At 47.4% G+C, this 16,566-nt stretch overlaps 1 protein-coding gene and 1 long non-coding RNA gene across 3 annotated transcripts in view; one reads left to right on the top strand and one right to left on the bottom strand.

Annotated features, from left to right (window-relative positions):
• RILPL1 (Rab interacting lysosomal protein like 1) overlaps positions 1–2,086 on the bottom strand; it is a 44,358-nt gene extending 42,272 nt beyond the window's left edge. The window contains exon 1 of one of the 2 annotated variants that reach the window (XM_027125018.1): positions 1,150–2,080. In XM_027125018.1, coding sequence (XP_026980819.1) covers positions 1,150–1,458 — 309 coding nt within the window. In that variant the 5' untranslated portion in view covers positions 1,459–2,080. Of the gene's footprint in view, positions 1–1,149 lie in introns of both variants that reach the window. The other variant, XM_027125019.1, reaches the window with a different exon arrangement.
• Positions 2,087–2,134: 48 nt separating this feature from the next.
• LOC113629954 (uncharacterized) lies at positions 2,135–15,433 on the top strand. Its single transcript, XR_003436767.1, has 3 exons — positions 2,135–2,605; positions 3,666–3,818; positions 15,160–15,433. It is a non-coding gene; the product is annotated as an uncharacterized LOC113629954 (long non-coding RNA).
• The last annotated feature ends 1,133 nt before the right edge of the window (positions 15,434–16,566 follow it).

The following is a 16,566-nucleotide window of genomic DNA, read 5'->3' on the forward strand; positions in this document are numbered from 1 at the left end:
TCACCCAGGGGTCTGCCCTTAGGTTAAGACTGCAAACACAGCCGGGGCTCTGTTCCTTGAAAAGACACAGACCTCAAAGTACACAGTATGTGATGGCTGGCCAGAGAGTTTCAGAGAGGTCAACTGGATTTCCTGAGGCCACACAGCAAGTCAGAGTCTGCTCAGACGCCCTGATCCCCCAAGGAAAAGCGTTTCCTCCCATTCTCAGTCTGAAGGGAGCGTCCCTGGGCTGAGGTTGGGGCAGGAAACCACACGTCTCCCACTTCCTTCTCCCCAGGCACCTTGTCTGGACTCCCGGCCCAGTGAGGAGTCCCTGATTCATGAGCCCAGCGCTTGTTCACAAGACAGAGGCTTAGCCTTAAAGCTGCCCCAAATCATCTTCCTCCAATTCAAAGAGGGTGGGGAAGAGGCACTAGAATTACCTCCACTGGGGCTGAGACTCTCAGCACTACCTTGGGACAAATCCCCCCCGGCCCCACTGTGATCCTCAGTTTCTTAATCTGTAAAATGAAGAGAATAATCCCTACCTCGCAGAGTAAAATCGAGGTGGGGAAACCACCTCAGGTTAATAAACTAGGAGGAACCCTGGACTGGGGTTCAGGGCTCCTTTTTGAAAATTAGAACCCAGAGACTGGCGGTCAATAAGCTCAGTGACTGGAGGTCACATCCCCTTGGCTCTGGAGGGCTCTGGAGTGGGATGAAGAATGCGGCCCGGTATCACATCTTCTCGGGTAACACTGAAGGGCAGGGGCGCTTATTTCATTTCTGGAAAAGAATAATATTATCTAAGCACTCTAGATAGTATCCCATTTAATTTTCATAAGGTGGGTCCTATTAGTATCACCATTTGATATGTGAGGAAATAAAGCACAGAGAGGTTAAATAACTTACTCAAGGTCACACGGCTATTAAGTGGTAAAGGTGGGATTGGAACTCAGGTCTGACTCCAAAGAACTACTCTTAATCTCTGGGGGTGCGCAGGCTGGGCAAAAGAGGGCCAGCGGCCTCCCTCCTTCCCTCACCCAGTCCGATCGTCTCTCGTCTATTCCCTGTATACACACGTGTGCACCTACAGTTGCCCAGTGCTGAAGGACCCCTAGGTCCCAGCGGCCACGTTGCCGGGATGGGCAGACTGAGGCCACCGCCCACCTTCTGGTGCTTGCGCTCCTTCTCGATGCGGTCCATCCTCTCCAGGCGCAGTCGGTCCAGCTCTAGGCGCAGCTCGTCCAGCTCGGGCGCGACGTGGTGGCGGCTGACCAGCACCTCCAGGATCTCCAGGACACGCACGACCTTGGGCATGAGGCGCGCGATGGCCTCGCAGCCGTGCTGGTCGATGACCCTCTCGAACTCGTGGCCCACGAGCGACGCGATGTCGTACACGTCCATGACGGTCAGCTCCGCCACGTTCTTCTCCAGCGCCGACCCGGCCGCCAACGCCGACCCCCGGTCCTCCTCCATGGCCCCCCGCCCGGCCTCTCCCCCACCCTGCAAACTAGTGCAACTCCCAAACTTGCCGCTGTCGAGGGCAGCGCCGGGCCGGGCCCACCTCTCGCCGCCGCCGCCGCCGCCGGCCCGCGCTTAGCTGGCCCTCGAGCGAGGGCGCACCGGGGGGGCGGCGGGCGTCGGCATGGGCGGAGGCGGCGGGCCGGGAGCCGGGGGTCAGCGCGCGGGGCGCGGGTCTCTGCGCCCGGCTCGGCCCGGAGCCTGCTCCCCAGTGGGGGGAGAACGAGGAGAAGGAGGAGGAGGAGGCGAGGAAGGCGCGCGCGTGCGCAGGCCCGCGGCGCCTCCCAAGTTGGGAATCTGAGTTGGGCGCAATGGAGGCGCGGGGTCTGGCTGGAGAGCGGGCCCTGCTGCCCTCTGAAACAGTCCTTGCCGGCGGCTAGTCCCCACGCCCGGGGCCTGGCAAGGAAGGGCGGCCGTGGCTCCTCCGGGAAACTTTGGCGGCGGCGACGCCAGCTGATTAGCTCCCCCCGCGGGGATACCGCGCGCCCCGCCCCGATCCCGGCCTGGAGAGGGGCGCGCCCGGCTTCCGCCGCCCGAGGGCGCCCCAGCGTCCCCGCGGACACCGCACCCTCACCCACCGGCTCCGCAGCCCCCCGCCCCGCCGCTCCACCCGCGGGACCTTCCTTCCCCTCCCCCCCTCCCCACTCCGCTCCAGCCGGTCCCCCCCCACCGCGCGTCTGGACGCGCCGCCCCTCCTCCAGTCAGGTCCTGGCTCCTCCTCTCCCACTCCCGCCCCGGCGGAGTCGAGACTAGCCCAGAAGAGAAGGGGAGGAGGTGGTAGGGGTGTGGGTTGCTGGTCTCTCTGGACGATTCACAGTGTCTGGGGCGGCCCCTGCGCTGGAGAGAAATGGAGGGCTCAAGAGGTGCACTTCGGGATGCGGCCCATCCTGGGGAGGAGTCGAGGACCCCACGGCTCGTAGACCCGTCCGACCAGGTCACCGGGCGGACCTGGCGGCGCCAGGCCCGGCGCTCCAGGAGAGGCGCCCGGGAGAGGGGCAGAAGGGTCGAGGGGTCCTCTGGTCCTTAAGCGGCCGGGCTGCGCTGCCCGCCAGCCACGTCTATTAGCGGCTCCTTGTGACCTAAAAACCACTTCACAGAGGAGGTGAGGCCGGGATTTGGATTTCAGCTTTCTTGTCCCAAGCCCTCTGTCCTTCTGACCTGGCTAGATCCACCTGTCCATCAGACCACCCCTCCGCGTCCAGGCGAGCCTTCCCTGAACAGCCCCCCACCCCACGCATGCGTAATTAGGCGCCCTCCTGTGTATCCCCACATCCGCCTCCTACTCCCATAAAACTGCTCTTTGCATAGTTTTAACTGTGGTTACACATACTCCTCCCCGCATCAGACTGTAAGCTCCTTGAAGTCAGAAAAAATCCCTGAACGCCCTTGTAGCTGTAAAAACCCACCCCAACCTGACACATGTTAATTAAAACTAAAATTTTTTAAGGTTTAAAATGCATCGAGCTTTGGCTTTACATTTAGTTTAAAAATGCAGAGTGTTTACTATGGCCAGGCATTTTTCTAGGTACTTTACAAATATCTCCTCATTTACTCCACTACTTCTCAAAGTGTGGCCTGAAGACCACCAGGGTTCCCCAATACCCAAAGTGTCTCTACGAGGTCCCTTTTGCCGGCTATATATCAGTGAGAGGCTAGATGTTCTTCATATACTGAAACACAGACCAGCATATCGTGATTGACTGAATATGCAGATGCAGATTTGAGGGTCCAGCTCTCTGATGTCTGAGCTAGACATTAAAGAGATTTGCAAAAATATGAGACAATGCCACTGTCCTTGGTACTTGTTTGTTTGTTTTGAAGCATGGTTATTTTTTATTAAAAAATATTAATGTTAGGGACTTCCCTGGTGGTCCAGTGGCTAAGACTCCGTGCTCCCAATGGAGGGGCCCCGGGGTTCGATCCCTGGTCAGGGAACTAGATCCCGCATGCCGCAGCTGAGAGTTTGCATGCCGCAACTAAAGATCCTGCATGCCACAACTAAGACCTGGCACAGCCAAGTAAATAAATAAAAATAAATATTAAAAAGAAAGTTCATATTAACATGTCATGTGTCTATTTTAAATTAATTTTTAAAAAACAGCTTAAATTTCTAGTTACAGTAGGTATCAATAGATATAACATATCTAACAAAATCTCTTTAGGGGCTTCAATGGTTCTTAAGAGTGCCCTCGGAAGAAGGTCCCTGAAGAACTGCTGCCTTACAACATCCAAAGAAGTATTATTCTCCCTACTTTACAAAAGAGGAAACTGAGGCACAGAGAAGCCAAGTCCCTCGCCCAAGGCCAGGCAAGCTGGTAAGTGCTAAACCTGGGGTCAGATCTGTGCACAGGAATCCAATAAAGTGGACCTATGATTATCCCCCCCCTAAGTCAAGAACAGTGAGGAATAGGGAGGGACATTAACTTGCTGTAGCTACTGTAACAACTTGCCATAAACTTGGTAACTTGAAACAACAGAAACATCCTCCACCAGTTCTGGAAGCGGGAAGTCTGAGATCAAGGTGCTGTCAGGGCCCTGCTCCCTCTGATGGCTCTAGAGGAGGATCCTTCCTGGCCACTTCCAGCTGCCGGCTTCCTTAGCTCGTGGCAGGATCGCTCCAATCTCTGGCCTTCTCTGTATCTCTGTCTCCTCCTCTGAATCTCTTATAAGAACACTTATCGTTACATTTAGGACCTACCCACACAATCCAGAATGATCTTATCTCAAGATTCTTAATCATATCTGTACAGACACTTTGAAAAATAAGGTCACATTGACAGGTTCCAGGGATTAGGATGTGAACATAGCTTTTTTCTTGGGGGGGGAGGGTGTGTGTCAGGAGGGGTGGCACCATTCAACTCACCACGAGAGGTTAAGTAACTTGCTTAGGGTAGCACAGCGGGAGGGATGGAGCTGAACCCAGTGGGTGCCCATGCTGAACTAAGGGATAAATAATGAATGCCCAGATTGGGGCAACTTTACCCTCAAGGTAGCAAAGATGTACTGAGAGTCTGCTGGGAGGGGACAAGGAAAGAGGAGCCACAGTGCCAGCCTGCAGCCTGAGCCTCGGGACCAGGGCAGGAAAGGGATGGGAGAGTGGAAGGGATGAAAATGACTTTAGGAAGGGAAAGAGGAGGCAAGGGTCCAAGGTGACCCCCCCGCAAATGATGAGCCTGAGTGCTTAGGAGAATGCTTACAATCTTAAAAAATGTAGGGAGAGGCAGTTGATCCTGATGCTTAAGCATCCAGACCTCTCTGCTTTGTGACCTTGGTCTAGTCACTGACTGGGTGTATCGTGATCACACTTGAAAAAATTAATTTCTTCATATCAAATATCCAGTCTTCAAAATTTCAATTGTCTCATCAGTTTACTTCTTTAAAGTTTGTTTGTTTAACCCAAGATCCAAATAATGTTTACATATTGCAATTGGTTGATATGTCCCTCAGTCTCTTTTAATCCTCCATCTCTTTTTTTTTTTTTCTCCTTCCCTTGAAATCTATTAGTTGATGAAACAGGATTATTTGCCTTTTAGAGATTCTCAGTCTGGATTCTGATGATTTCACCACTGTGAAATTTCACCTTTAATATGTTTGTCCCCTATAGTTTCTTTAGACTGGTGTTGGACGGAGAGTGCGTGGAGTTCAGTTTATTTGGCGGGGATGCATTCTAGCATCTTCTTTCTTTTGGAGGGATTCTGTTCTCTTTATTTAGCTGTAGATCACACACAGTGACATTAACCCTTTTAAAGTGTGCCATTCGGTAGTTTTTAGTACATTTACAAGGTTTTGCAAGCATCACCACTCTCTAATTTCACATTTTCATTAACCTCCCCATAAAACCCTGTACCCGTTAGCAGTCACCCTCCATTCCCCTCTGCCCCCAGCCCCTTGTGACCACGAATCTGCTTTCTGGGTCTACAGATTTGCCTGTTCTGAACACGTCATATAAATGGAATCATAGACTATGTGGCCTTTTATGTCTGGCTTCTCCCACTTAGCATCATGTTTTTAAGGTTTATCTGTGTTGTAGCCTGTGTCAGTGCTTCCTTCCTCTTTACGGCTGAATCATGTCCCGTTGTAAGGATGGACCACATTTTGTTTATTCATCCATTGATGGACTTTTAGGTTGTTTCCACCTTCCCTGTTGTTTTGCCTGTTGTAAAAACAGTACTTTTCTTCAGATCACTTTGTAGGAACATCTTCTCCTCACAGATCTCCTTGTTTCTGGGAGATGACACAGGCTCCAGAAGAGGGTAGGGGGGAGACGGGAAAAGGGCTTTATCCAACCAGGGAACTCACAACTATTGAGTGAGTACCTTCTGTGTGCCAGGTGGGGCAATCCTGCGACCACCAAGCTGCTTTCTCTCTAGGCATCTGCCTATCTAGACATTTCGAATAAATGTAATCATACCATATGTGCAGGAATGAGAGAAGACCATAGGCCATGTGTGTGAATCCCAGGTAAAAAATAGGCTCTATTTGTGTGAGTCAGCATACTGGATTGGATGGGGCAAGTTGGGGAGTGGTGGGGAAAGAGGTTAAAGAGAGGACCAGAAACTGATTCTGGGGCCAAGTTCATATTTGATGCAGTAAGTATGTTATATGATCTTCTGCAAGTCATTGAATCGTTCTTTGTCTTAGCTTTTCATCTGTAAAACGGGAATAACCCCAATCATACCTCCCTCCAGGATTTTTGTGGGGATTAAATGAGTTAAAATACGTAAAGTGTTTCAATCAGAGGCTGGCACGTAGTAAGAGCTACATTTATGTTAGCTATTGCTATTTATATTATTATTGTTGTTGTTGTTACTATTACATTTGCTGTTATTGTTACCCCTGAAGCATTTAGTTCAGAACAATGACATCATGGAATCAACACTGTTCTGTGACTGTTAGAGGAATTGGAAATTAGGGAAACCAAGTCCCATCAATTGTACCTGCAAAATATCTCTCAAATTCTTCCACTTTTCTTCACCTCCCTGAAACCACTCTAGCCCCACTTAATATTATTTCCCCTCCTGGAAGGCTACTGTAGGCTTCTAACCGAGTCGTCTGCTTCATCTTGTCTTCTTTCTAATCTGTCTTCTACACAGCAGCCAGTAATCTTGATAAACACGTACTTTTTATCACTCCAGGTATCAATGCCAAGTTACAATAAGGCCAAAGTCCTTCCCATGGCCGACAGGACTTTCATAGTGTCATCCGTGTCTACCTCTCCATCTTCATCTCACACTTAATCGGCTCACTCTCTAAGCACCAGCCACCCTGCTATTCCTTTAGTCCTTCTATGTACCATGGTTTATCTATTCCAAACTCAAATCCCTGGTAAGAGCATCCAAATGGCTGAGCTTGGGTCATAGCCAGTGCCCTGGGATCAGACGAAGCAAAGTTTAACTTTTTCAGCTTTCATCAAAGGAATAAAACTCTGCTTTCACCAAGAATCACACAGGGATGGATCACATAGGGGTGGACAGCCCAAACTTAGAAAGGGAGTTCAGATGCTGAGCAGGAAACAACACATGACTTGTTGAGGGGGCCATGCAAATTTGGGTCCAAGCTGAATTGTTGGGAAACAATAGAAAAGGAATTAAAGATCAGTCCACTAGAGGGCCTCTTTCTCCATCCATTCCACACACAGCATTCAACCTCCCCTCCCAATAACACAGAACAGCTATCTAAAGACTATGGGCTTGCTGAAAGATTTGTGAATAAAAAGATACAATGTCTTTGAATTGCTTTAAAATAACCCACTGGGTCGGTGGGATGGTTGGGAATATGGATAAAATGAAGACTGGCCTTTTTGTTAATAATTGTTGAAGCTGGGTGATGGGTGCATGGAGCTTCATCATACTATTTTTCTTCCTTCTGTAATATTAGAAAATTTTCATTAGAAATTTAAAAAATTAATATAGACTATGGACTTGAGTGAATGGCAAAATATTAGCTTTCCTTGGATGGGTTTTGTTTCAGCCGTGGGTAAAAGAAGAGAGATTTGATGCCACCAACAGGAACAGAAGATCTGGAGGAGGGGAGGGGAGAAAGGATGAGTAGGTGCTGGGACCTCCCATGGTTATAGGGACAGGAGGAAGAGCCAGTTGCATGGGCACGTGGAAGAGAGAAGCAGTGCTTATGTAGAAGGAGAAGTTACTGCTTCCTGGAAAATCAGGCTACCAGTGCCTGAGAAAGCACACTAGGACTGGAGAGGGAACTTCGGGGCACTAGAGTGTAGCTCCCCTGTGCTCTTGCCATAGACTATCTGATAGATTGAATGTCTGTGCCCTGCAAATTCATATGTTGAAAACCTAACCCCGCAATGTGATGATGTTAGGGGAAGGGGCCTCTGGGAGGTGATGAGGTCATGAGGATGGAGCCTTCATGCATAGGATTAGTGCTCTTATAAAAGAAATGCTGGAAACTCCTCACCCCTCCCACCACGTGAAAAGACAGAGGTCTGTGAACCAGGAAGGGAGTTCTCAGCAGACACCAGATCTGCCAGTGCCTTGATCTTGGACTTCCAGCCTCCAGAACTGTGAGAAATAAATTTCTGTTGTTTATAAACCACCCAGTCTATGGTACATTTTTTTTACCTCCTTTTTAAAAAAATTGAGGTATAGTTAACATACGTTGTGTAAGTTTAAGGTATACAACATGTTGATTTGATCCCTTTATGTATCGCAGTATGACTGCCACCGTAGCATTAGCTGACATCTGCATGTCTATGGTTTTTTGTTATAGCAGCCAAAGCTGATGAAAACAGACTAGTTTACGAGGACCCTTATTTTTCAGGAGACTGAGTAGTCTTCTGCTCTACTTGCCCTGTCCCTTGGGCTCAATCCCAAGGGCTGACCACCTGAAATAGCCTCACACCCTCTCTTCTACCCACGACAACCTTGACTTCCCATGGTTGTTAATCTAGATTATCTTCCTCTTCCTCACTCCCTCCTCCTCCTCCCTTAATTTGATAGACTTGAGATGGTCGTGAACTGTTCTCATATCGTCATTACATCTTTAAACACCAAAACATCACGCAAGACTCAGTTTGTTCTGCAGTGATTCTACTTAACGGTCAACCCCCGCCCCCCAACTCAAGGACATTATATGGAAGATAATAATGTCCCCAAACCCATCATGGAAAACCTTAGTAACAAGAGTCTTTAAAGTGCATTGCGCACGCTCTCTGAATTTCAGTGTCTGTTTCCACCTGTAAATACTGGGTCTGTGTAGATTTTCCATTACAGTTACATTAATTTGGTAGCACTTCTCTGCTTTGAGGGTCTCATCCACTTAAATGGTTGGGCTCTCAATTAAATAAAATGTTTAAAGAAAAATATTTAAATAGTAAAAAAATCACCCACTGCCCTTGTATGGGTTCCTTAAAAAGCTTATGAGCTAATGCTTTACTGGAGGGTATGATAGCAGGGAAGCAAGAGTCAGGGAAGAAGGGAAGTGAGGCCGAAAAGGAGGGAGAGCAAATTCAAGGTGGAATATTACCGAAGTCGGTCCAGCTTTGCAGGAACAGTCAGCCGGATGCTTAATCTAATGGGAGGTCTCTGGGGAGAATGTGTGAAACTGCTGAATCTCAAAACTGTCCAATAGCACAGACGGGGGTATTGGGAGGGTATATGGAGGGTGGGGAGAAGATGAGCGATTTATCTGCCCGCTCCTTTATGTCTCTCATTAGTCCTCCCCTTGGGGCATTAACCTCCCCGCTTCTCTAGGCAGATCTCCCCTAGTTGGGTTGGTCCTGGGTGCTGAGACAGCCGCAGCCTTTGCCCCTGTGGTCTTCGGAGACCATCAGAACTTGTAGGAGCTGAGGTGACCCTGGCACTGCACAGGGTTCTGGCACCACAGGAACAGTGTGAGCTGTAGCTGATGCTGTTCATGCTGGGAAGAGAGGCAAGTATCCCAGGTGGAGGTGGGGGAGGGTACAGGTGGGACAAACGGCTCTGGGTCTGCCACACCCATAATCCGTCCATTTACAAAGTTATGGATGCGGGCTTCCCTGGTGGCGCAGTGGTTGAGAGTCCGCCTGCTGTTGCAGGGGATGCGGGTTCGTGCCTCGGTCCGGGAAGATCCCACATGCCGCGGAGCGGCTGGGCCCGTGGGCCATGGCCGCTGAGCCTGTGCGTCCGTCCACAACGGTGAGAGGCCCGCGTCCCGCAAAAAAACAAAACAAAACAAAAGTTATGGATGCAGTAGGCTTCCTCCCATCCCATTTCACTCCCAGGTAACTACTGTTGACAGTCTGATCCATGCGCTTCCTGATTTTTTCCTGAGAATATCTAAACACACATTTATTTTTAAAATGGAAGCATGACATACATATTAGTAAGCAATTTGCTTTTGTCACTTAACATTACCCTGTAATTATCCTTCCAGCTCAGCATATATACATCTACTTCGTTCTTTTTTTCTTTCTAAATAGATAATCCTGCCTCATTCTTGTAAATGATTGTATAGTTTTCTGTTTTATGGATGTACTGTAATTTACCTGATTATTTCTCCCTTGATAGACATTCACACTATTTCCCGGTTTGGGCTATTTTAAACAACATTGCTGTGTAAGTCCAGGCAAGTTTTGGTTCTTTCAATTTGATGGGAAGTGAGTGGCTAAAATACATTACATCCTCATCTGTCCAGCACCTCCATTCCTGCCTATAGATTAGGCAGTAAGGACGAGGCTGCAGGCCACAGCTCACCCTGCAGAGAGCCAGCCCCGGGCTATGTTGGTGCGGGGCGGGGGTGGGGGTGGTGCTGGGGAGAGCGGGTAGGGGGTCCCCCCCCCACTGCAGCCACGCATCTTTCTAAAGTGTAGACTGTAGTGTTAGGAAGAAACTACTACAGGATTTGAGCTTTGGTTGGGTGGCTCCAGGGAGAGTTTAAGGATCTGGGAGTTTGCTCTAGAGTGGGTGCTGTCAGGAAGCAGGGACGATTCTAGGATCCGGGCTCTTAATAAATCTTATCTATACGGAGGACAGACTGGAGAGAAGCTAAGGCTGTAATTGGTACAGAAGCAGCCGTCACTCACATTCGCCAAGAGAGGGATAGATCTGGCATCTTGTGGCCTGGACCACGTTCCTGTTGTCCTGTTCCATCACCATCCCGGAGCGACCTCGGCCGATGTTGCTGTTCTGTGAAATTGTTATCTCAACGGGAGAACAGCAAGGCCAGCTGATTGTGCCAGGTCAGCAAGTGTACATTTGGTGCTGCTCCTCTCGTTCTCAAAGCTGTGAAGGTTGTTTGATATTCAAGGTGGAAGTAAGGTCTAGGAAAAAGCAAAACTTGACCCTGACCAGCTTCGGAACGTGATCAAATGTCAAAGGCACAACCTCTCCTGGCTGCCTTTATGCCTGGACCTGGCTGTTTCTGGACTACATCTTGAACAGCTGAGAATTCTTCCCTGTTATTTATTTATTTATTATTATTATTATTTTTTTCCCGTACGCGGGCCTCTCACTGCCGTGGCCCCTCCCGTTGCGGAGCACAGGCTCCGGACGCGCAGGCTCAGCGGCCATGGCTCACGAGCGCAGCCGGTCTGCGGCATATAGGATCTTCCTGGACCGCGGCACGAACCCGTGTCCGCTGCATCAGCAGGCGGACTCTCAACCACTGCGCCACCAGGGAAGCCCTCTTCCCTGTTATTTTAAATAGCTTCATTGAGGTATAGTTCATATGCCATGAAATCCACACATTTAAAGGGTACAGTTCAATGGCTTTAGTATGTTCACAGATAATGTCAACCGTCACTACTATCTAATCCCAGAACATTTTTTCTTTTCTTTTCTTTTTTTTATGGCTGAGTTGTACAGCTTGCAGGATCTTAAGTTCCCCGATCAGATATCGAAGCCAGGCCCCCGCAGTGAAAGCACTGAGTCCTAACCACTGGACCCCCAGGGAATTCCCAGAACATTTTCATTGCTCCAAACAGAAGCCCCTACCAGGGGTGAAGGCGGGGAAGGGATAAGTTGGGAGATTGGGATTGACATATACACACTACTATATATAAAATAGATAACTGGGAATTCCCTGGCGGTCCAGTGGTTAGGACTCTGCATTTCCACTGCAGGGGGCATGGGTTTGATCCCTGGTTGGGGAACTGAGATCCCACATGCCGTGAGGTGTGGCAAAATAAAATAAAATAAAATAAAAAATAATGAATAAGGACCTACTCTATAGCCCAGGGAACTCTACTCAATACTCTGTAATGGCCTATATGGGAAAACAATCTAAAAAAAATGAATATACATATATGAATAACTGATTCACTTTGCTATACAGCAGAAACTAACACAACATTGTAAATCAACTATACTCCAATGAAAATTTAAAAAAAAAAAGAAGCCCTGTTAGCAGTCACTTCCTATTTCCTCCACCACAGACCGAGGAAACCACTAATCTACTCTCTGTCTCTATGGACTTGCCTACTTTGGACATTTCATATAAATAAAATCATACAATGCATAGCCTTCTGTGACTGGCTTCTTTCACTTAGCCTAATGTCTTCAAGGACAATCCTTGTTGCAGCAGGAATCAGTACTCTATTCCTTTTCATGGCTGATAATGTTCCATCAGAGGGATAGACTACATTTTGTTTATACATTCATCTGTCAATGAACTCCTGGGGTCAATGGGCTTTCCCTGTGGTTTGCTTGTGGTAAAAACAGTACGTTCCTTCTGGAAGCTCAAGTCACTTTGTAGGAACATTTACCTCCTCATAGAACTCCTTGTTTCTCAGAGCTGAACCAGGCTCCAGAAGAGAGTGGGAAAGAAAAGGGAAAAGGGCTGGAATTCCCTGGCTGCCCAGTGGTTAAAGCTCCATGCTTCCACTGCAGGGGGCACGGGTTCAATCCCTGGTCGGGGAACTAAGATCCCACACGCTGCGAGGTGCGACCAAAAGTAAAAAAAAGAAAAAAAGAAAAGGGAAAAGGGCTTTATCGAGCCGAGAAGCTCACAGCCATTCTGTGTGCCAGTCCCACCTGCAAAGATGAAGTGCAGTCCAAAGTGCAAAGATAAATTAGGACAGGAGACGCTGCCCTCAAGGAGTTCATAGTCCAGTGAGTAGAGAGGGTACATGTGTTGTTTTGCCTGTCAGGATCCATCCTATTTTTCTGATTTTCCTTGGGGGAACCACCCTTCTCTTGCTCTCTGGTTCCCAGGAAGGAGAAACCAGGGCCTGACCAATCAGCACCGTCCAACCCGTGGGGCTAGTGGTTCGCTCAGGGGTGGGCATTGACTTCAGACAGTCCAATGAGATTCCATCACACTTTTACTGGACCTCTTGAAAAAGGCAAATTTTTGTTTTGGTTGGTTGTTTTTTCCTATTGGGTTGCTGAGAAAATAGGCTGGAAGCCTGGGGCTCTTGGTGGCCATCTTGCCATGATTTGGGGAGAGCCAGTATGGGTAAGAGGTCAACAGGGAGGAAAGCAGGGCTAAGAGACGGGAGAGCAAACCACATCCTGGGATGTCATTTGAGCAGCTGGGTCAAGCTGTGCCTCATTTTTCGCTACCTCTAGGCTTTTCAGCTATATGAAACAATAATTTTTAAGAACTAATAAAAAAAATTAATTGTGGCAATGGTTGCACAACTCTGTGACTATAACTAAAACCATTGAATTGTACACTTTAAAATGGGTGAATTATATGGTATATAAATTATATCTGAATAATAAAAAAATAAAATAACACAAGGTAAGGACTATGATAGGACCATTCACAGGATTGAAACCCAAAGTAAGAACAGGTCAGTCTGGGGAAAGGAGAAGGCAAGCAGCCTGCCTGAGGAAATATTACTCCATTTTACAGATGAGAAACTAAAGACCCTCCCAGAAAGGAATTGAGTGTGAGCATTTGAGTGAGTGACAGGGCTAAGAATTAAAGGGATTCGTACTTTCTAGCCCATGACCTAGTCTCTGAAAACATAGTCTCTACTTACATGCTGTCAAAATTTCTAAGCCGTGCCACCAATTAATTGACCTAAATTATTTTAAAGCATTTATAGCATCGAGCCTGCTCACCACAAACATCTCCAAACAGACATGGGGGAAGTCTTTGTAGCTGTAATGTCTCTTGTTTTGGATTTCCAGAGTTTGTTAAAACTCTTCCACAGCTCAAACTGGCTTAAGCAAAAAAGTTATATAAATAAGGAGTCCAGCATGTGGACTTCAAGCACAGCTGGATCCAGGGGCTCAGCTACGTCGTCTGACTTCTGCTATTCTCTGCCCCTCAGCTCCAGGTTTGCACCATGTTGATGCCACTCTCGTGCAGGCTCTCGACACATGGTGGCCAAGGTAGCATTCAGGACCTCTAGGATTACATCCTACCTGTTCAGTGACCTCAGAAAATGCAGTGGATTTCCATTGCGTATCATTGGCTCAGCTTGGGACACATGCCCACTCCTGGACCAATCACTGTACTTAGGGACATGGATGTTGCTGATTGGTCAGGCTTAGCGCCAGAGGCTGGGGGCAGTCCATCTGAGTGGCATGGGATAAGATAGGAGGGAGGAGAATCCTCTTACAGAGGGGAGAATGGATGTTGAGCAGACAAAGTAAAAATCAATATTTAGTTTGGGACCAGGAAGCTGATAGTACTTGCTCACACTGTAGAAAAATAGCCATCTGACAAAATTGATATTAAAAACTTTCTTTTTAATACTTCAATTTCACCTTCATGACCTGGACTATCCTTTTCTTTTCACTTAATTATCCAAATCTTCAAGTATTGTTCCTCTCTCTTCACTAATATCCTCACCAGTGGCTCCTGGGATCAAGAATGGCCCCCTTCTGGGACTTCCCTGGCAGTACAGTGGTTAAGACTCTGCTTCCAATGCAGAGGGTGCAGGTTCAATCCCTGTTTGGGGAGCTGGGATCCCACATGCCTCGTGGCATGACCATGAAAAAAAAATAAAAAGAATGGCTCCCTTCTGTTCTGTAGCATTTTCTACTTGGATTACCCGCTTCAGCCTGTAATTAATTACTTCCACGTATCGTTCCCTGTGTGTATGCAGAACCCATCACAGGGGCCCAGGGTCATGTGACCCAGCCTTCACATTCAGCCACAGCCTCACATTTAGACTTTTCATTTTTACATAAGCTAATTTGCCATTGTGTTTACCATTCAGGACAGGAGTTTGTATCAGTCAGAAAATAGAACTCACTTGAGGTCTTTCCAGCAGAAAGTTTTAATGTAGGAAACTGGTTAAACAGATGCATAAGTTACCTACTGCTGTGTAACAAGTTGCCCCAAAACTAAGTGGCTTAAAACAACAATAATCATTATCTTTCTTTTTAAAAAAATGAATAAATTTATTTTATTTATTTATTTTTGGCTGTGTTGGGTCTTTGTTGCTGCACGCGAGCTTTCTCTAGTGGCGGTGAGCAGAGGCTACTCTTCGTTGCAGTGGATGGGCTTCTCATTGTGGTGGCTTCTCTTGTTGCCGAGCACCGGCTCTAGGCACGTGGGCTTCAGTAGTTGTGGCTTGCAGGCTCTAGAGCGCAGGCTCAGTAGTTGTGGTGCATGGGCTTAGCTGCTCTGCAGCATGTGGGATCTTCCCGGACCAGGGCTTGAACCTGTGTCCCTTGCATTGGCAGACGGATTCTTAACCACTGTGCCACCAGGGAAGCTCATAATAATCATTATCTTTCATACTTTCTGTAGATCCGGAATTCAGGAGCACTTTGGCTGAGTGGTCCTGATACAGGATCTCTCAGGAGATTGCAGTCAAGATATTGGCAGGGACTGCAGCATCTGAAGACTTAACTGGGTCTGGAGGAGCCATCTCCATGATGGTGCCCTCACATTGCTGTTGATGGGAGGCCTGAGTTTCTCTCTGTGTGGGCATCTCCCAGAGCTGCTTGAGTGTCCTCATGACATGGTAGATGGCTTCCCCCAGAGGAAGTGAGTCAAGAGAACAAGAAAGAAGATAGCAGAAGCAAGAACTACAATTCTGCAGCCTGTGGAAGGAAAACCACATTCACATAGAGATTGACAAAATGAAAAGGCAGAGGACTTTGTACCAGATGAAGGACCATGATAAAACCTCAGAAAAACAACTAAATGAAGTGGAGATAGGCAACCTTCCAGAAAAAGAATTCAGAATAATGATAGTGAAGATGATCCAGGACCTCGGAAAAGCAAAGGAGGCAAAGATCGAGAAGATGCAAGAAACGTTTAACAAAGACCTAGAAGAATTAAAGAACAAACAGACAGAGATGAACAATACAATAACTGCAATGAAGAATCAATAGCAGAATAACTGAGGCAGAAGAACGGATAAGTGACCTGGAAGACAGAATGGTGGAATTCACTGCCACCGAACAGAATAAAGAAAAAAGAATGAAAAGAAATGAAGACAGCCTGAGACCTCTGAGACAACATTAAATGCAAAAACATTCTCATTATAGGGGTCCCACAAGGAGAAGAGAGAGAGGAGGGACCCGAGAAAACATTTGAAGAGATAATAGTCGAAAACTTCCCTAACGTGGGAAAGGAAATAGCCAATCAAGTCCAGGAAATGCAGAGAGTCCCATACAGGATAAACCCAAGGAGAAACACGCTGAGACACGTAGTAATCAAATTGACAAAAATTAAAGACAAAGAAAAAGTATTGAAAGCAACAAGGGAAAAATGACAACATACAAGGGAACTCCCATAAGGTTAACAGCTGATTTCTCAGCAGAAACTCTACAAGCCAGAAGGGAGTGGCATGATATACTTAAAGTGATGAAAGGGAAGAACCTACAACCAAGATTACTCTACCCGGCAAGGATCTCATTCAGACTTGATGGAGAAATCAAAAGCTTTACAGACAAGCAAAAACTAAGAGAAATCAGCACCACCGAACCAGCTCTACAACAAATGCTAAAGGGACTTCTCTAGGCAGGAAACACAAGAGAAGGAAAAGACCTACAATAAGAAACCCAAAACAATTAAGAAAATGGTAGTAGGAACATACATATCGATAACTACCTTAAATGTAAATGGATTAAATGCTCCAACCAAAAGACATAGATAGACTGGCTGAATGGATACAAAAACCAGACCCATATATATGCTGTCTACAAG

The sequence above is a fragment of the Aethalodelphis obliquidens genome, unplaced genomic scaffold, assembly GCF_003676395.1.
Source record: "Aethalodelphis obliquidens isolate GAN/ISIS:26980383/991018 unplaced genomic scaffold, ASM367639v1 scaffold28, whole genome shotgun sequence".
Classification (NCBI taxonomy): Eukaryota; Metazoa; Chordata; class Mammalia; order Artiodactyla; family Delphinidae; genus Aethalodelphis; species Aethalodelphis obliquidens.